Source organism: Phaseolus vulgaris, chromosome 3 (assembly GCF_000499845.2).
Source record: "Phaseolus vulgaris cultivar G19833 chromosome 3, P. vulgaris v2.0, whole genome shotgun sequence".
NCBI lineage: Eukaryota > Viridiplantae > Streptophyta > Magnoliopsida > Fabales > Fabaceae > Phaseolus > Phaseolus vulgaris.
In genome coordinates, this window is record NC_023757.2 from 2,445,210 (window position 1) to 2,465,637 (window position 20,428).

Genomic DNA, 20,428 nt, shown 5'->3' on the forward strand with positions numbered 1-20,428 from the left:
AATAAATTGTTGTACAATGAAAATTGATAAATTTTGAAATAATTATAAAAAAAGGTGTTGTGTATTTCAAAATTAAAAGGGATGCAAAAAGAATTTACAATGAGGTAAATACAATTTTCCTTTTAATATTTTTTTTGGATTAATATTATGAAAATAAATAAATAGATAAAAAATTAATACAAATAGATTGAAAAATATGTATCTTTATACAATAAAAGAAAAAGAAAGAAGTACAAAACTTTATCTTCACTTTCTAATAAGATCAGTAGAAAAGATAATGAAATAAATAAATTATATAGAAAGTATTATATCAATTAAAAATAGTTATTACTCTATTTTTTAATAAGTGTCTTTTAAATTACATAATAAAGGCTTTTGGATTTTGTAATTTACAACATATTTTTTTATTGAAGGAAAAAAAATGTATTTTCACAAAATGTATGGTGCTGCCACAAAAATGCATGGAGGTGTAGGAAGAAATAACCTCTCTTTTTGCCAAATAACTTATGGGGTTCTTCAGAAAATATTTGTATTAAAGTGTTAGTTAATTTCTTATAGTATCACCCAAATTTAATGGGATTTGCTCACATCCCAGATTAGTATGAAGTTTCTATAATTATCTTAATTGACATTTATTTTAATTGTGCTTTTAATGTTGCTATAATTAATCAGTTTTAGTTTTAATCCAAATTGGTAACTTAATGTTACATGTTATCAAATTTATAATTTCATATAATTATTCATTACTATTATAAACTGCGCAATGATGATAATCCATTTTGTTTAAAAACTAATCTAATAAAATCATAATCTATTTTTTATTTAGTATATTTATAGACTATACCAAATAGAATTTTTTTTTAAGAATATATGTTAATGTAGATTCTACTTCTTTTATTATATATCTCCAAAGACTTTGGGTAGCATGTTAAAAATAATTGATATATGTATTTTTAATATTAACTGTAATTAACTTTTTAAGATAAATTATTAAAATTTTATAGTATATTTCATTTATGTATAGTTTTATTAAGAGAATTTAAGTTTTATAGTTAACTCCAACTATTTAGTTTTTGTTAAAATTTATTTAAATCCAACTCGGAAAATACCCTTGAATAAATTTGAAAATAATAATAATAAAAATGTTATTTTTTTTATTTTATATTCATAAAATTATACATTTAACAATCAATAAATGTAAAAATGAAAAATATTTATACTAAAATAAGTAAAAAAAATAGTAAAATAGTTACTATAAACTAACAAAATGTATAGTTAAGTTACATAAAAAATTGTTGGAACTTAACATTTTATATGAAAGTGCAACTAAAAAGTATTTCAATAACCCATAAAATTGACTTTTTACTACAAATATCTTTACTTAACCTTTTCATCATGACCAAGAACTATCCAATTCAATCATGTATATGTGGTAATAGTAAAACATTACTACAGAGAAAAATAAAATGATGACACCAAATTCAAAGGAGAAATTTTTTATTAGTTTAATATAATTTTATCTCTTAATTATTAAAATGAGTAAAACATGAATTTAGTTAAAATTTGATTTCATTAAAATCATACCATTTTAACATACTTCATTTTAAATACATTAATTCATGATATCTTGACACAATTTAAATAATTTTTTAAAATTTTATTTATTTTTAAAGTTAAAATATAAATAATTTTTAAAAGTTTATTCATTTTAATAATTAAAATGTAAAATTGTAACTAGAAAGAAATGTATCTGAGAAGATGATGAAAAATTGAGGTTATGTGGAAGTTGAAATCCAAAAAGGAGATGATGAGAAGCATTAAATTTTGCAGAGTTGAAGATTTTTGGATACCCTTTGAAGAAATGAAGAAACCAATGTTGAAGAAAGAGAAGAAGAGAGGCATGAGAACCTCCATTAAAGGCACTGTACCATTTCATCATCAACAACACAACAATCCCTACACCTATAGGATCATAGCTTCACCATCACATTTCACTTTCACCCTATTAAAGTCACAAATTAATTAATAAAAAAATGCCATTGCCTCGGAAATCGAAAGGTAGAAATGCCAAAGTCCCATTCTGGATTCTGTTTCCTAATTCTCCTAACATCACAGATGTAAATGTTCACCAAAATATGCATAATATACTACTGTACATGAGACATATCAGACAAGAACCCAGCAAAAGGACACAAAAAATTAATAACAACTGTAATATTGTAGCATGTGTAGTTAATTCTTCTTGTTAACTGTGCTCACTACAATTTTTCCCTTCAACTTCTAATACTATACTATATAGTTACAGTATATTTGGATGTATAAACATTTATTCAAGAAACAATTCTAAAAGATCTAATTATTTAGCAGGTGTTTAAACTGTTTATGAAATTTTCAAACATGTCTCTGAACTATTTGTTTTTTTAATTGAATTCCAAAACTAAAACAGTAAGTCTCTGAAATTATTTTTTAACCATTTAAAATTGTTATAAAGAAATAATCTGAGACGATTTTAAAAATTCTAAAAACCCAGTTAAAAAATTATTTAAAAAATCATGAAGAATTGTGTAAGCTACCAACTAATTAAACCTTTTCTGAAACTCAAAATCACTGGAGTGGAGTATGAACACATGAGAGGAAGTGAAGTCAGTTTCTCTTAAAGCAACCAAACTTTTTAGAGAGGACAACACATAATGCAATCCAACCTCTTTTGGTCTCATGTGTTGTTCTTCTGTCAAAAAGGAATTAAACAGGTTGAAATTCTTCACCCTTCATCTGAAAAAGGTGAATTTGTTTATCAACTTTTTTTAAGTATTGTGTTTGCAAATATTTGCATGATCGAAATATGTATATTCACATAAGAATTGAAGACTTTGTATCAAGTACAATATTTGTGCTGCTATTTTTCTTATATTATCTAAAAACCGTACTCATGAAAAAATGATTATCAATAGGATTAGGCAACAAGTTCAGGTAGTTAGTTACAAGTAACACTAGAGGTCTCTATTCTTTGCACCAAATACAAACAGTGAAATCCAATGATAACTTCAATTATTTGTACGATGAAAGTAAGTGTTACCAGCATACACTGTTAGGTTCTTAGCCTTTACCTGTGGAACTGTAAGGAGATGTGACATTGACATTACTGTTTTCTATTCCATTTGTAGAGTTTCTTAGTTTCTTGTTTGAACATTGGGAAAGCAAGTATTCAGGAACTACTACTAGTGGTTACAATTTATGAAAATCAAAGACTTGAGCTACCCTTAATGCAATTATAATCACAAATGAATTATAGGATAGTGGTGGGAACTAATTTGTACAAACATTCAAACAGTGAGTTGGAATCATGTTATGGATGATAAGAACTTCATAAATATCTCTCTACAAGTGTTTTTTGAGGATTGAAGTTTGTCTCAAGTCTTAGACCTATAAGATTCTCAAACTCAACTTATCTACACTTTTATTAAAAGAAAAAGATATTGTATGCAAAATCATTGAATAGAGAAATTAAATTAGATGGTGTATACGGTAAGATGAGGCCAAGAAGCAAATTGAAAAAACACTTTCAACTTGTGTCATAACAAAATACAGAAGAAGTACTACAATACAGGTTGCTGTAACTAATACCCCCTATAAAGTTAAAGCCAAAGTTGAAGTACTATCTTGATTAAAGACCTATATAAGAATTTAGGAAGAGAAGCATGATCAATGGAAAAGTCCAGCAGAAGTGATTAGGATCATGGCTCATAAATCCTGAAGAGGCTATGGAATGGAAAGTCTTGTTCACATTCCCAGCACTTGTATTAGATTCTACCAATTTGATCTCCTGCTGGCATGGTTTTACCCCAAATGGAACATGACTTGTTGGCAATACTTCAAGAGGGTAACAAAGGTTGGGGTTGTTCCAGGCCCCAAAACGTGTTCCCATTTTACCATAAAACTCCATAGAGAATTTAAGCTCTCCTGCAAGATTGTTACCACTAACATAGAGTGCATTGAGGCAAGGAAGAGTTGATAGTTTTGGTGAAAGGTTGCCTGTGAGGTTGTTGTCACTGAGGCCTAGAAATCTCAACCTCTTCAATTCTAATATAGACTCAGGAATTTCCCCTTTCAACCTCATGTTAGAGAGATCCAAACTGACCAAGTTATGAAGGTTTTCCCACTTTAGGGTCCTGATATCTCCACCTATTGCATTCTTGGACAAAACCATTTCCTCTAAAGAATACATCTCTTGAATACTCAATGTCAATCCACCAGAGAATCTGTTATCTCCAAGGTCCAAAAGGGTCAAATTCTTAAGATAAGCAAATTCTTTCAACAGATTCCCCTCCAAATGGTTATTGCTCACATCAAGCTTCAAAAGGGAAGTTAAGCATCCAAGTGTCAAAGGTAAAGACCCTGATAATGAATTTCTACTTAAATCAAGTATTAACATGTCACCCAGTGCACTGAAAATATCTGGAATATGTCCACTAAAATTGTTTTCTGCAAGAACAAGCCGCTTCAACTTGTTCAGGTTGCCAATATCTGGTGGAATTTCACCAGTTAAACTATTTTCTAATAGTACTAGGGACTGAAGCTTCTTGAGGACACCAAAACTCGAAGGAATTTTTCCAACAAGACCTGTGTTTGATCTAAACTCAAGTGATTCTAAGCTGCCAGCCAGATTTTCCCAGTTTGCATTGGGGATGGTAACCTGATGCCTGCGTTGTGATTTAAAGCATTTGAATAGGGATAGAGATTTAAGGTGCTTCAGCTCAAACAAATGTGGTCTGAATTCCAAATTTTTTGCACATCTTAGAGAATTTTCGTGGATTGGTCCAATGTTCAAGACAGTAACATACCAAAATCCATCAAACAGATCACAAGAAACCCCCTGCAGCAGAAAACAATACCAAATATAATTAAACAGTATTTTAAGATCATGTACTGTTTTGGAATATTTATAACTTCTTGTAAAGAAATTTGTAAAGAGAACATGGCTTAATAGAAAACAGATATAGTGAATACTTAATGCATGCAATATTTTACAAGGACCAGTTTCAACAATTGGAAGAAAAAAAAGACAAAAATAACTGATATTCGTACTTTGAAGCTATCATTTTGTAAAAAATAAATCTTTATTGAAGAATAATTTTGGACTGTGTATAATTGGAAAATTTGAGCCAAGTGATTTTCTTTTCTTTTCTTTTCCGATGGTTGCCTGCAGAATGCCAAGTTCACCTCAGAATTCATATGATAGTTTGAAATTCTTGAATGCAAGGATGGTCTCATAACTTTAACCAGAAATGATTAAAATGTCCTACACTTTTCCATAGCACAGTATAAAGGTAGTTGCTAGGAATTTTTTTCACTATGATGTGTAAGTTACTCAGATGGGTCAAAACGGAAAAGCACCTGAATAGGAGTCCAACCACAAGGATCTGGATAGAGATCTGAGCCATTCCACCAGTTACCAACAAAACCTTGAATAGTGGAGAATAGAGCATCCCTCTCAGCCTTCTCCATTGGAGCCGTGTCAAGTTCTACTTGTCCATGACACCTAGCACTCAGAGAGATGATGAAGAGAGAAATGATGGCATGACCAAAAGCCTTGAAGTTCCTCATGAGTTAATTGAGTGAAAGCAGCAGTATCATGAACAGGATAAACTCAAGGTGCTGAAGGAGCAAAATTGATGAAACAAAAGCAACCAAAAAAGGAGCTAATTTGGTTTGAACTCTAGCGCACAATTTGCATTGTGGTTTTCATAAGCAATTTACTTTTTCACATGGAAACAACATCCAACTAAATTACAAGAAAAAGGACAGACAAAGGAGGAGGAAGAGCAGGTCACTTACTCCCTCAACAGTAACCAAGCACATCAAGACAAAACAAATACCAATGGGTCCCTACTGAAAGCTAGGGATATTTTGAAGTATTTTGATAAAACAAATGGAGCAGATTCTAGCATCAGGAAAGGAAGAACAGGATCCTGAAATTGTGTTCAAATCTTAAGAGGAAAAGGAGAAAAACTATGGTAGAGGAAAAACAAAACCTGACTTCTTTTCTTCATTGTGTTTATGGAAAAGCTAAGGAAGTATATAGCAGATACAAGGGAACAACAACACAAGATGTTATGTTAGCACAGTTCTCGAAGCTCAAAGTCATAACATTAAGAACTCTAATATGGCCAGAGCCTGTATCAAGTGACTGAAGGCCTATATATAAGATGAAAGCGAAATCTGGTCTGAAAATGGCACACTCTTTCTGATTCAATTATTGAATGCCACATTATTAGTATTATTATCATGGTTATCAAGGCACTGGTTATGGAACCAATGAATAAAGAAAAATATTTAAGATTTATGTTGGTGTTCCATTACAAGTCATAAAAGAGTATGTTGTTTATACCAATACCTCAGATACTGGTTAGCATTTTTCAATCAATTAAAGTTCTATTTAGTGTATCAATGTAAAAATTTCCAACTAGTTACTTAAGAATAGATTATTTACATTGAGAACACATAAACTACTTCCTCATGTTTATAGTTATTATCTTGTTATAGTTATTATCTTTGAAGTGAGTAGATTCTTGAGTCTGATAACCTTGATATAAACATTGTTTAAGGGTGTTATGAAAAATTGGAAGTATGATTTAGGGAGATAGATGGAGAAAAGTGGTATTAGGAGGGGACCATGATGCATGGAAGAAATGAAAGGTGCATGTAAGTGCATGCAAGACAAAGTAGGCTTTTATCTGTTATTGCCTTGTTGTCTTGTTTGGTGGTGGTGGCCTGGGGGGTTTTAACAGCCCTCTGAAACTGCAGAGGGTAAAAAGGACAAGAGATCACAGAGGCTTTGAAAACTGAAGCTAACCATATTGCTTCATTGCATTGCATTGCGGTTGGATCATGAGGACCACATTATTTTGTACCAAAAAAACCACTTCACAAGACTCTTTGCTTATGCTCAAAATTTGTAGTCTGGGGTGTGAATGCAGTTCCTGTCTCAGCAAAAGAAGAACAAAATTGACACTAATAGTATTATGGATTTGTTGCTTCCCATGCTTTCTTCAACATTGTTACATGATTTCTTTAGTTTTTGGTAAACTGTTGCATGATTTATAAAATGTAAATAATCATTGAGTTTCTGTTTCTTTTGTATGTTTTTATGCTGAGGAAGAGTTTTTGCTTTTTTTTATTACATTTTCACATAAAAGGAAAATTTTCATGTTTTTATTTTCTACCTGGTGTTTTCATGTATAATGCTTGAAGTACAAAAATTACTTATACCAACTCAGATTAATTTAAAGCTCTGCAAATATTGGATATGGTTTTGTTCTTTTGTAACTTAATGATTTTGCAGTGACTTAATTGGCTACTTTTGAATTCGTGTCAATTGATAGATTTTATGCAAACTAGTTATGCAGCATTATATTGAGTTGCATGTTAGGTAATGAGTAATAACTATTCTTTTCTATATAACTATTTTGTAAAATATTATAAATTATTTCAAATTATATGTCAGAAAATTTTAGTTATTATTAAAAAAAAGTTGTTCTAGAAAAAAAATAACAAATAATTGAATTAAACACATTATTTCATAATCGGTTTTTTCCATTTTTTTTGGTAGATAGTGTAGTTTCATTTGATATTTGGTAAAAAAAAAACTATTTTAAAATTATGAATACATTGAAATTTGTTGATTTTAATTTTTATATTACATATTGTATTTTATATGTACGATTTCTGTTACCAATTTTGGAATAATTTTTCTTTTTACCTATTTCAGAAAATATCAAATAAAATTACATATGTGAAAAAAACCTCCACAATATCTTATGAGTATATACTTCTTTTTCACTCTGTAGTCACCTAGTACATAATACTGGTGGGTATATTAATTACCTTTAATAATGAATACATTTATACTTCTACTTTTATTTACTAAATGCTGTGTATTATTATTTTTATTATTATTTATTAATTGAAAAATATGTATATATATGAGTTTTTTTAGGTTTAATAGTTTTTTCATATTATTATTAAAATAAGAAAGTTGTGGAATTGGAGAGAAAGAAAAAGACAAAAAGAAGAGGAGAAAAGGGTAAAGAATCCTATCTAAGGGCCAAGTTGCAATAAGTTAAGGCCTAACCCTAAAAATTAGGTTGAAAGGTCCTTTTCTTCCCTATACCCTCTCGTGAGTAATTTAGAGCCAGAAAAAAATAAATCATAATAACTATGTAATTTAATCATTTTTTTTTCTTTTACTTTAAACCCAATAACAATGTTATTTAAATTAAAGTTTAATCACTTTATTTGCTTAGGTTTTATAAACTTAAATTAAGTCGAAACAAGCAAACTAAATAAAACTTATATTATATTACGTTACAATTTACGGTTGTTTAATAAGTATTCCAGTTAAGGTTATGTAAATTATTTTTTTATGAAATTTATTTTATAAAATAGGTTTTGAAGTAAGAATATTTATGTTCGATTGCGTTTTTATTCTATTTTTTTAGTGTTTTATCTAACGCAAAAGTTATTTAATTTAGAAAAGAAAGTGAACCAAACAAAAATAAACAAATGGAAAAAAGGAATGATGTTTATGTTTTTCAGTGGGGCAACAAAGTAAAGAAAAAACTTATTTTTTTTCTCTCTGGTTTAATTATATAGAGTGAAAGGGAAACAATGTATTTATATACAATGGTATAATTATTCCTAATAAAAGTAAGTTGTGTAAATATGATTTAGTACTTTTATTAAAAAAAATAGTACTTTATGTAAAAATGAATAGCTTCTAGAGGCACACATATATGTTTTTTATATTTATTTCCTTTCTTTTAAGTAGAAAATAGAGGAACGTTATTTAAATTGTTTTCTTTGCTTTTTTTATTCTTTCCTATATTTTTCTATCTACCTTATGAAAAGCGTTGAAACATTAGAAAATTTCCATCATATCATTCAAAACTACCCTTAATTATTATTTGTATACACATGAAAGAATAATAATATATTTAAAATAGAAATAGAAATACCATATATAAAAAAGTAATAAAATTATAAATAATAATAATAATAATAATAATAATAACTAAAATAATAATAATAAAAATAAATATAAATATGAATTACATATTTAATATTAATTAAAATAAATTTATTAAATAATAATATTAACAATAATAAAAATTAATTTTTTTTATTTGACTTGATTTTATGAAAATATTTTTTACATATATTTATAAAAATTTAATTAACTAAAATTTATACAAAAATATCTCATAATTTATTATTTAAATATTTTGTAAGAAAAAGGTAAATTTGTAAACTTACATTTTACACATTTACAAATAAATAAAAATCTCCTTACAACCATCATATCACTCACAAACTTAACAAATTTACTCTAATATACCATAATCTAAACAATCTCACTATCTTTATACTTTCCTCTCAAATCACTACTCCAAATCCACTTCCTCAAATCCTCTTCCTAATCCAAACACAACCATAATAATTTTTTCAGTAAAACCAAATATATAGAATGCACTTAATTAATATTTTCATATTTTTGAATAACTTAAATATATTTCTAACAAAACATTTAAAATTATTTTTAAACTTTAACATTTTGAACCTCAAACTTAATTATCATTGGTTCTTATATGAGATACTATAAAACAGAAAAAAGAAAAATACAAAAACATGGTATCAAACCAAATCTATATTAAAAAAAAATCAAACATCTCAATAAGAAAATACAACCAACCTAACAGACCCTGAAATTAGAAGATTAAGCATATTTCTAAAAATATATAATGTCTTATAAGAGAAGACAATTTATTAAAAAAAAAAACTAAGTGTATTTTTCATCCTATAATATTGGCCAACGAATCAAGATATTTATTTTCATCACAAAAAATATGAAAAACCTTAAATTTCATAAATTATAAATTTGGATATGTGAAGGTCTTTACTAGTCTAAGGAATAATGTGCACGTTTTGGAAAGCTTGACAAACAACTCAACAAAAAGCGTATTCCTAATACCGAGATAAGCTAAACCCACCAATGCATTCATCTTTAATATCTTTCAAAATTTCATGGAATTTCTTTACAAACCATTACATTAATAACAAATTTTATTCTTAATTAGCTTACAAAATCAATATTACGAAAACAAAACTTATTCGCACTTAAATTATTGTGTTTTCTTCCTCCTCTCAAAGTAAATAAAATTTAATATCAACATTTTTAATTAATTATTTTAAATTATGTTTTTCTATAATAAATTTCCACTTCTTATCCTTTTATTTTTTTACTTTTTTTAATTTTTCTCCCCGTTATCTAAAAATGTAAAAAAAAATAAAAAATGCCGGTATTTGGCTCCTGAGAATCAAAGTCCTGACGGTTTTTCGTCGCTGGTTGCCACAAAATTCGGCTTTTCAGGAACTGAGTTCTTAACATCTATAGTAAATAGGTTAAAATTGGTTAATTTGATAAAATCGAGAAATCAAATATGCAAATAAAATTCTAAAAGGAAACAATTAAACATACTAATTGAACAAAGCTGCATAAATTGTCTTGGCACAAATATTTATGCAAATAGAAATAAGATTTTTCATGATATTTTACAGAACCTCGAAAAGCCCACAAGTAGTAACTACAGAGAGTAATACCGGACCCATCACCATCAATAATTAGGATGACGAAAATGCTTTCTTCAGAACCAGCGGCAAACTGCAATTGAAAACTCTGTTAGGTTCTCAGGTATGAACTTAACGTTGGGTCGCTGAATATGCTCTAAATAATATTCTGAAATTGGTCAATGTATTACCAGACGACAAAGCCGACTAAAAGATAAGATGCAAAGCTAAACACGTAATTAGATATAAATAAGCAAACTTAGGTAATAAACACGGTTAAGACACAATTGGACCTTCGTTTGGACCTTAAAGCAGGTCCATAGCAGCCATAGCCCATCTAGAGCAGTATAAATAACAGAAGAGACACAACACCTAAGGTAACTATTCACTCCTCACTCTTCTGGTACTTAGCTCTCGGTCTAACTTGATCGTCGGAGTGTCTTCGCAGGTACTCCCCCCATCGTATCTAGACCAAAGGAGATCCGGCTGAAAGAAGACTAACCGAAAGGCCGAAAAAACGAGAAGATCATCACAAGAGGAAGTGTTCTGCAGGGCTTAGATCTTGTAGGAAACAGTCAATTTTATGAATAATGAAAACGTTGGTATTACACAGTTGAGTACGTAGTAAAGATGGATTCACACCTTTAGTTAATTTCTGGAAAGCATAATACTTTCTTAGTAGCAAATCTATTTTTGCAAGAGAACAGTTATTGAGAACACAGGCAGCAGAACAATGCTTCTCATCTGCCAGTAATAAATGCCAAACAAACATGGAAGCTACCTTAATGTAATATTACAAGCCTAATCTCCTAAATAAGGAATCATCACATTTGTATATCTATTGTGACATAAATGAAATATAACTTCCATCACGTCGTAAAAAATCTGAAGATCTTCTTTCCGATGGACACCTCACCCGGATGTTCCTCATCTCCATCCTCCTCCTCATCATCATCATCATCTTCATCTTCAAAATCATGGATTGTGCTTCCATTTTCGTTTTGATGTTCTGGTGTACCATTTTCCTCCGCGGGATTCAGAGAGTCAGTTGCAGCACCATTGTCATCAACAATATCTCTTGGCACTTCAAACTGAAAAAGGAAAGGAATGTGTAAAAATAAAATAGAACGTATGTATAAAAAGTTTAGAGAAATCAATCATCACAGCAAGGTTGTTACCCTAACAACAACTCTTTCGTCTGAGACTTCCACAGTTTTTGTTGTTGAGTCCTGCACCATGCTTTTGTCTTGTGCATTGTCATCAGCTGCTGCTAATGAAGTTTCAACAACTTCAGGGCTCATCTCCCCCTTCAGTTTATTACCACCCGCAGCCTCTTTCACCACACTCTTAGTTGCATTTGGTAAGTCCCGTGTTGATGAATCTTTGCCCGCACTGCTCAAGAAAAGAGGTGATATCAGAACAATGGAGAAAGATATGACCACAACACCAAATATTAACATACATGATGCACGATGGTTTTGCTGCTAAATATACTCAACAGCCACAAGCAAGACACTTGCAATAACAACCCCTTGACATCCTCTCACATAAATCTGAATGGCATTAAAACTCAATCAAGCAATTCACTTTCCTACTACTATACATACGTAAATACAATTTACTAAAAAGGAAAATATCCTCCACACTACAGCTGGACAGCCAAGTAAATTAGTGCTGTCTAAACCCAAAATTGTTTTGAATAAGGATATTTTTCATTTCAGTAAAAAACATTTCTGAATAATCAACAACAGAGCTTTATCTCACTATGTAAGGTCAGCTACATGGATTTCAATGCGCCATTGGATTCCGTTAAAAACCAAATTCTTAAAGATATTATTCAGCATGGGGCCATATCAACAAATAAAAGTCTCTGGCCTTTCATTACTAGTAAAACCAGTTTTATTTTAATAAACATAACAAAAACTGCCATATAATATTCAATAATCTCACCACCTGAATTACGACAAAATATAACTTCCCAACTACAATTTAACGATGAGAATATAATAAATACTATACTTGCTATTACAGAAAACTACCGAACACATTAGGAAATATCAATTGGCCTTCAGAAATCAACCATGAATTTATTTCAAACATATCATTCCTTTAGAATTAATATAAATCTAAATATTAACCGTATATTCAGTTCACACCTCACATCCAAGAGTATCCCTCCAGTAAATACACAATCAGCAAAAGATATAATGTAACCCTGCTACTGGTCCTAATGAGGTCTGATGAGACCTGAGAATAAACTTACATCTTATGCTGCCTGAGATTGTATCGCTTTTCACTAGTAACTTGAGCTGGTGGAGCAAGTGCTTGCCTCTTCTTCCTGCGCCCACCAGCTGTAATACTCTCTGATTGTCCTTCACTATCACCGGCATTCTGTTCACTTTCTGTAACCCTAGAAGTTTGTGCCCGTTGCCGCTTCCTTCCAGTGTTGCCAACAGCTTTCTCAACATGACTGGAGTCCTCTCGACTGTCTTCTTTGATATGATCAGTAGTCAGAGACTGCAAGCTTGCATTTTCATTTTTTTTTGGGGTTTTGCCTAGGAACTCTCTGGCCTCTTCAACAACAGCCTTCACTGAGCGAGTTCTAGCAATTCCAGATTTGCTTTTCTTCCCAGGTCTGCCCCGACGAAGCTTTGGAACAGACTGATGAGAATCATCTCGATCTCCATCAACCAAACTATCTACCCGGCTGTGATCACCTACGGATTGGGAGTATTCATCATCAAGCTCTTTGTCAATGTTTTCAGATTGGAGGAGCGGTGTATCTAAAGAGTGATATGCCCTCCCACTTGCTGGTTGACGTTCATCTAGAATAACTCTAGCTCCTTCTATATTAGGAAGAGATGCAGGCTCATCTGCTTTTTCTACACTAACATTCACATCTGAGGGTAGTGATGTCCCAGCCGTATCTAGAGCACTAACAGCTTCAGCCCTTTTATTTGGGGACAGTTTGAAAATCTTGGATGTGCATTTACGGATCCAAGACACAGGTCTTACAGATCCAGAGTTGTTAATGTCAGAACTAGCTACAATGTCCTGGGAGTTCTTAGGAGACTTATAATTCAGAACAGGGGAAATTGGTGAGGGAATGGCCATACTTTCCTTGAAGTCAGGTAATTCAATATCAGATATGACAAAGTCCCCAACAACTTCCCCACAGACCCTGCAACTCTTCAGATTCTCAACAAGTTCAAGAAAATGTTTTCTTTCAGCCACAAGGCGTTGACGTTCTTTCTTAACCTTCTGACTGAGATTCATAAGCATTTCAGAATCTTCATGCATCTCCTGTTGGCCTGACTTAAGTTGCTGCTTGTTCAATTCAAGTTCCTTCCTCTCATTTTCTAATCTAATCCCCTCAGCCTTTGCTTCTTCCCATTCCTTCTCAGTAACATCCTTCAATATATTAATATTGTCAAGTTCTTTGCGCATTTCCTCCTGAAAATTTCTCTCTCTTTCCTGCAAATCTTTCTCTATTTCTTCCTGTCTTTTCTGGATTTCATTCTCAAGATTCCTTGTCTTCGATTCAAAATCTTGAAGCATTTTATCTTGTTCATTTTTCACCTTTTCAGACAACAGATGTTTCTCTTGATTCATTGAATCTCTAAATGATTCCTTCTCCAATTCAAGCTTCTCCAGCTCTTTCTTTATATGTTCTTGCATATTTTGTTTCTTGCTTCTCAACCTTTCTTCTTCACTGTTCTGAAGCTTTCTTAAACTTTCTTTCTCCTCATCAATATCATGCTGCTTCCTAGTAATTTCTTCTCTCCTTTCATCCAGTACTTCCCACTCTTTCTCAAACCTCTGTCTCTCCTCCCTTAAGCTTTCAGCTTCCTTCACAAGAGAGTCCTTCTGCAATCGGGTATTCTCTATCTCCTGTTTTAGTTCCAATTGCAAACGAGAATTCTCTAACCTATCATCCTCAGTAAGCTTCAAATTCTTAGTCTCTTCGCATATTTGCAGCTCCTGCAGAGAAATCTCAGCTTTTATCTTCTGAAGTTCAGCATTTAAATTCTCCAGGCTCTCCCGATCAGCAAGCAACTGTTGATTGTCCTTCTCCAACTCTTTCTCTTTGATTTTCATTGTCTTTTCTTTCTCCTTTAAAGATTTCAACTTTGCTTCAATCTCCTTACTTTGTTCTTTTAGTCTCTCAGCCTTCTTACTCAAAGCCTGCTCTTCTTTTTCAACCTTTTTTTCCCTATGGTTGACTTCAACCTCCCTCTGCTCCAAGGCTTCCTCCTTACTGCTAAACTCCTCAACAAGGGATTTCCGCTTGTGTTCCATTTCAAATTCAACCTGCTGCAACTGCAAATCCAGTGTAGCCTTTTGTTCACCAAGGAGCTTCTGGATCCCCTCCTGTAAGAACCACAGGTTCAACAGTCAGAATGCCATAAAATCATGCAAGTTACTAATGTCATACATGTACACTTTGGCTCACAATTTTTTATGACTATGGGTTTATATGGTGAATTCCCACTTTCAATTTGTTTCCCAAAGTAAACCCTTAAAAAGGTTTATTACCATGATAACTCAGTTAAGCAAAATAAATCTTTAAACTATCATCTGCTAATGTATAAAGCTAAAGCATAGCTTCAGTATTTGGTCTCTCCCTATGATGCAATCTTTATACTTAAAACAAGTAGTAAGTTCTTGTCAGTGGAAAAGAGTTTCCATTTTTACTGTCCTGTAAAAGAATTAAAAGAAAAAAAATGAACAGCCAATATGAATATAGAAGTTATTCAAAATCATAAATTCTTCAATTTTATTATGAAATACACAAATGAAAGGCAGATGTCAAGATGATAATATAAAAGCAAAGCATTTATAATATTGCACTCATAGTTTTCAATTGTGAACTAATATCTGCCTGGGACATTGTACAGATGCAGAAACTAAAAGAATCCTTAGCCCTAAGAAAATTCATTCATTCACAAAGAAATTTACTGTGTGCTCTTAGAAATTTGTAAGGATCAAGTCATCTCATTTTACACCAAAAAAATACCACTCTTGCATCTCAGCATGTGTGAAAGCATATGTGTCTTGTTAAGCATCTTCAGAATCTATACATTTCAAGATGAATGTCTATCTCAATGATATCATTTCAAGGTCATCTGTACTAAGCAGTTATACATTGATGTATCATGCAGTTTTTTTCCTTGAACTTTTCCACATCATTTTATTGCATTGAATAGCATGCAGATTCCTGGACTCACTCTTTCTCTAGAACTAAGTTTTGATTCCAATGCAAACAATTCTTTCTCTTTCTTCTCCAGCATGCTCTTCAAAGAATCCACTTTCTGTAACCATAATAACAACATACAAAGAATGAAAAATATCAGCAAATTAATGTCTGCATACAAAAAAACAGAACACAATCATCCAGACACAATGAAAAAATCATCAAACACACCTTCTCTTCCATATTTAAATCTGCTGTTCTTCTAATAATCTCAGCTTCCTTTTCTTTCAATATAGAATTAGATGAATTGATTTTCTTCTCCAACACTTCCAGGTCTCTTTCTTTCTGTTTAAGGTTCTTCTCAGTTTTAACTATATTTTCTTCTTTCTCACCAATATTTTGCCTACCATTACATAGCATATTTTCTCTTTGTTGTAGCTTCCTTTCCCACTCCTTCAAATCTTCCCTTTCTTTATAGAATGTCGCGTCAAACAATTCTCGACTGTAACGTACAATACCAACTTAAAGTTAAATTACAATGCATAAGAGCCCAAAAAATATAACAAGAAAATTCATAAATTGTAGAGAATAGAGCATACTCAGTAACTAAAGACAAACGCTCCTTTTGAAGCAAACTTTCACGCGCCTCAACCTCTTGCAATTTCATACCCAGCTCTGCATTTTTCCTGTTTACCTCAGCAAGCTTAGCCTCTGCATCAAGCAGTTTCTTGTCAACCACTGAAGACTTCTCTTCAATTCCATCAACCAATGCACTAGCTTCAGCTAGCTTTGTATGGGATTTAGACTGGATTTGGGCATGCTCTTCTTGCATTGCACGCAGAGCTCTCTCAAGCTGCAATTGAACGATTTAGCAACATCAACATAGAATAAAGGAACATCTAAACAACATCTCAAGCTCCAACCCTAAATGAGAAACTCCAGAAATATCCTACAAATCTGATCATAAAATTGGTAAAGTATTGAACAATCTGAAGAGTCTTATAAAGGAAAGAGAACATGTATCCATGGTAAGCGTAAGGCCAGAGGTTTAAGACGATGATTGATATTTTCACTATTCCTATTTTCTGTTGTTTTCACCATTTCCAATACAAATCTTTGAAAACAGGAAAGCTAGTTAAAATAAGGTGACCTTATTGTAATAATTAGAAAGGCAGGACCAAAACAGATAAAACTGAAGTTTTCATTGAACTATTATTTTATCCTATATCAATTGTGTTAGGGAAAGGTAATGGCTAAATACTCCAAAATGATGTCATGGAAAGGGGTGAAAAGGAAGACAGGAAAAATTGAAGCCCAACCTATCATCAGCTTTTCTTCCAAACTTAACCAAAGTAAAAAGGATAACAACAAAACAGATGAAAGTAGAAATGCAAGCAAGTAGACAAATATAACAACCATATAATTGAAGATAAAAACAAAAACATACATCAGCCCCACATTGCCTCTCTGTGCTCAATGCTTTCCTCAAATTCTCCTCTCGCTTCTCAACTTCAAACAACGCAATTAAATGTGCTGATTGTTCTCGTTTTAGAATCTCCTCAGTTTCAGCTAGTTCTTGCCTCAGCTGGTCAAACTTCGAATTCCATTCTTTCTTCTCAATCAATAGCAGGCCCATGTTGTACTGGTAGTCAAAAAGCTATAAAAAATGAAAGAAACAAAATCAGGGAGATGACAAATGATATCCACAAAAACATGCTTTGTAATGTAACATCAAGGAACACAATATAGAGAAACACAGCAACCATAAAATATTTCAGAAATTATAATACTAGAGGCTACCCAAGAATTTGCTTGGTTACACACGTAGATATGTTCTTGTACTTTTATTTATATTTAGTATACAATACCAGTTCAGATTTCATTTTGATATCATAACAACATTGCATAGAAAGTAGCTTTTAATGAGTTAGAAACTTTGAATCAGCAAGTTTAAAGGAAAGTAATTAAACCAAGAGTCAGAATCACAGCCTATAAGCCTGGCACAGAAAGACATGAATTACCTTATTCCTACTGCAGTATGTTTCTCAACCTTAAATTTATCATTTGACTGTCAGCTCCAATCTTCAAAATACTCCCTTAGATCCTTAATACAAGGGGGAAAAATGGTAGTACTTTTTATAAGGCATTTCATAGTTTCTATGAAACACAAAAAAAAAACTTTGTTTTCCCCTGTTAATATTATGAATGTGTGCCTTTTATCAATAAATAACGATAAAAAAAATTCAAATTCATTAAAAATGCAGGTAAATTTGGTACATGGTAACATTGTTTTAAAAACTCAACAAAAACAACTTAATTAATTGATTTTATTGGTATGTGTGATTACATTCATAGTGAGCTATACTACGGACCAGCAAGAGTATTCCAGAGCAATTTAGGTTACTGTTTTGTTTTAGTTTTCACCTTCACATTGATATGTTTTTACTAATAATTACAATAAATTGCACTTAATTTTAATTATTTTCTACTGAAAATTATTTCACTAAATTACAAAAGAATTATCATTATTCAATTCATAAAATATTCTTATAATTCACAGTTAAGCATATAAACAAAAAAAATATACAAAAAAAGTCACGTATGTATATGTTTTCATTTACTTTCTAAACAGTCCTGCCAAAATATTGAAGTAATATTAATACTGGATCAGAATTGCAAAAAGAAAAAAGTAAAAAACACAAACATGGTACGCATCTTCTGTCCTGACCAGTGCTATTGAAAAACATTTATGGCATATTTTCTGTCAGTGTAAAATGGTGGTTATGGCAAAAATCACGACCAGTGTAACCCGACCCAAGACATGTCATTTCTTCTATATTGTCTTCTATTTCAAGGTTATACACCCAGTTGCCAATCCACTAATTCTATTGTAAAGGGTTGGATCATACAACCCAAACCCAAACAAAATTTAAACTTAACCTAAGTCACACCCCACCACAGCTGCACCTCTGTCAAACAAGTGTAAACAAATGCAGAACTCTAAGAAATGTAAAACAAATACAAGAGTAACCAAGCATTTTGATGAAGAGGCCTAGTTCCCTGCCACCAATTCCCTTCTTTCTTACGCTTTCACCCTCCCTCTCATCCTTCCTTATCAACCATAACAGAACAAATACTTGCACTTGCTTTAAGTGTCAATATCAGGGGCATATCCATACCAATACTCATACATACCTCAGCAATACATACATATTAAGTACTAAGTTTTAGAAACCACTAACAATGTTAAATTCTTAATTTTAATTAAAGTGGATCACATTATTTTCTTTTCTCAGTGTTTCGCTACCAGTGGGTGATAGGCAGCTGATAAGCACATAGACATCCTATACTACTCGATATTGTATTCAGGCATCCCATAATACCCAAGACCTATCATACTTACACCCCTGTAAAATTCCTTTTACATACAACAAATAATTTTTTTAAAAGTACATGGAAAAAGCTACTGACAACGATTTCAAAATTCATCTATTAAGGAAACGTTTAAATGGTTCTTTTCTACCGACAGTTGGTCCATCCAAAGTCAAAACCATGTAATAATTTCAAGCCCTTCGGTATCAATCATTTATATCAAATAGCATAAAATGGTTTGCCTTCATTACTCTACCAAGTACAACGTTTAGGATTGCAATCTGCACTTCAACTGCAACTGCAATATCACAGTTTTTGAAGTCTCTAGAACTGCATTGCACCTAAAATCACAGCCACATTTTCCAGTGATTTCTGCAACACATCAAGGGCTTCTTTTAGGGGGAATCGGGGGATCTAAACAAATTTACTTGCTCTCAAGCTGCTACTAGAATCAATGAAAAGAGTTCCTTGCTCTAAACTACACAAGCACCAATAGCGATATCAATATCAATATTCAAAACATCATAGACCATAGATTCAAATTGATCAATCATAAATATCACGCGCTAAACGCCAATCAATCATAAATTTAAACAAATGTCATCTTTAAAAGCTAAACAAAAATCATAAACAGATAAAGTTTCGCTCAAACGCGTCGAAATCGAAAACGCAAAACCCTAGAAAGGCGCCTCAGATCAATATCGATAAAAAATTGCAAAACCTTCACCGAGACTAACCTCTCTTTCGAGCCTCAAGACCTTCTCCATGAGCGCTTCGTGGTCCTTCCTCTGCATCACACTCTCATCCAGCAACCCTAACTCCGTGAACCGCTTCCAGTCCTCGGCATTCCCCGTGTCAAACCCCACTGCTACTGTGGTTTCAGTCAGAGACCCTAACGGCGGAGGCGGTGGACCGTCGGCGACGGCCTTTCCCTTCGCAGAGGCGGAAACTGTCGCAGCACCGCCTCGGTGCGGTGTGAAAGGCACAGCGGCATTCGGCCACGCCTTTTGCTGCGGCGTGAACATTGCACCGTAACTGAAAATGGCAGGTAAAAACGCTGTGCGGTCGAAGAAAACGAAACGACGGTGACGGTTTCGCCGGAAAAGAAAAAGGAAGGGACCGTGCGTTTAGGGAAGTGAGAAATTTTGGAAACGGAAAAGGGTTTAAAGGTTTTGCGGAAGACAACGCTGTCCTTTAACAGTGCTTTGTACCACCAATTTGGGTTGCAATGTTGTGAAT

The 20,428-nt window shown here is 32.2% G+C and overlaps 2 protein-coding genes across 2 annotated transcripts; both read right to left on the bottom strand.

Annotated features, from left to right (window-relative positions):
* Positions 1–3,548: 3,548 nt before the first annotated feature.
* LOC137806225 (piriformospora indica-insensitive protein 2) lies at positions 3,549–6,175 on the bottom strand. The gene is made up of 2 exons (XM_068606219.1): positions 5,395–6,175; positions 3,549–4,873 (listed from the first exon to the last, which is right to left on the bottom strand). Exons 1-2 carry the CDS (start codon positions 5,602–5,604, stop codon positions 3,665–3,667), a joined length of 1,419 nt encoding a protein of 472 aa, XP_068462320.1. The 5' UTR covers positions 5,605–6,175; the 3' UTR covers positions 3,549–3,664.
* A 5,066-nt stretch (positions 6,176–11,241) lies between these two features.
* Positions 11,242–20,428, bottom strand: LOC137806226 (nuclear matrix constituent protein 1). Its single transcript, XM_068606220.1, has 8 exons — positions 19,927–20,428; positions 17,265–17,474; positions 16,417–16,670; positions 16,049–16,319; positions 15,852–15,935; positions 12,887–14,994; positions 11,802–12,015; positions 11,242–11,714 (listed from the first exon to the last, which is right to left on the bottom strand). The coding sequence occupies exons 1-8, from the start codon at positions 20,212–20,214 to the stop codon at positions 11,493–11,495; spliced, it is 3,651 nt and encodes a 1,216-aa protein (XP_068462321.1). The 5' UTR covers positions 20,215–20,428; the 3' UTR covers positions 11,242–11,492.

Coding starts and splice junctions, on each gene's coding strand:
- LOC137806225 (XM_068606219.1), bottom strand. CDS start 5,604: ATGAGGAACTTCAAGGCTTTTGGTCATGCCATCATTTCTCTCTTCATC. Junction 4,874..5,394: donor GTGGTTGGACTCCTATTCAG/GTGCTTTTCCGT, acceptor TTTCTGCTGCAG/GGGGTTTCTTGTGATCTGTT.
- LOC137806226 (XM_068606220.1), bottom strand. CDS start 20,214: ATGTTCACGCCGCAGCAAAAGGCGTGGCCGAATGCCGCTGTGCCTTTC. Junction 14,995..15,851: donor AACTTAGTTCTAGAGAAAGA/GTGAGTCCAGGA, acceptor TGGTTCTTACAG/GAGGGGATCCAGAAGCTCCT. Junction 11,715..11,801: donor ACGAAAGAGTTGTTGTTAGG/GTAACAACCTTG, acceptor TTCCTTTTTCAG/TTTGAAGTGCCAAGAGATAT.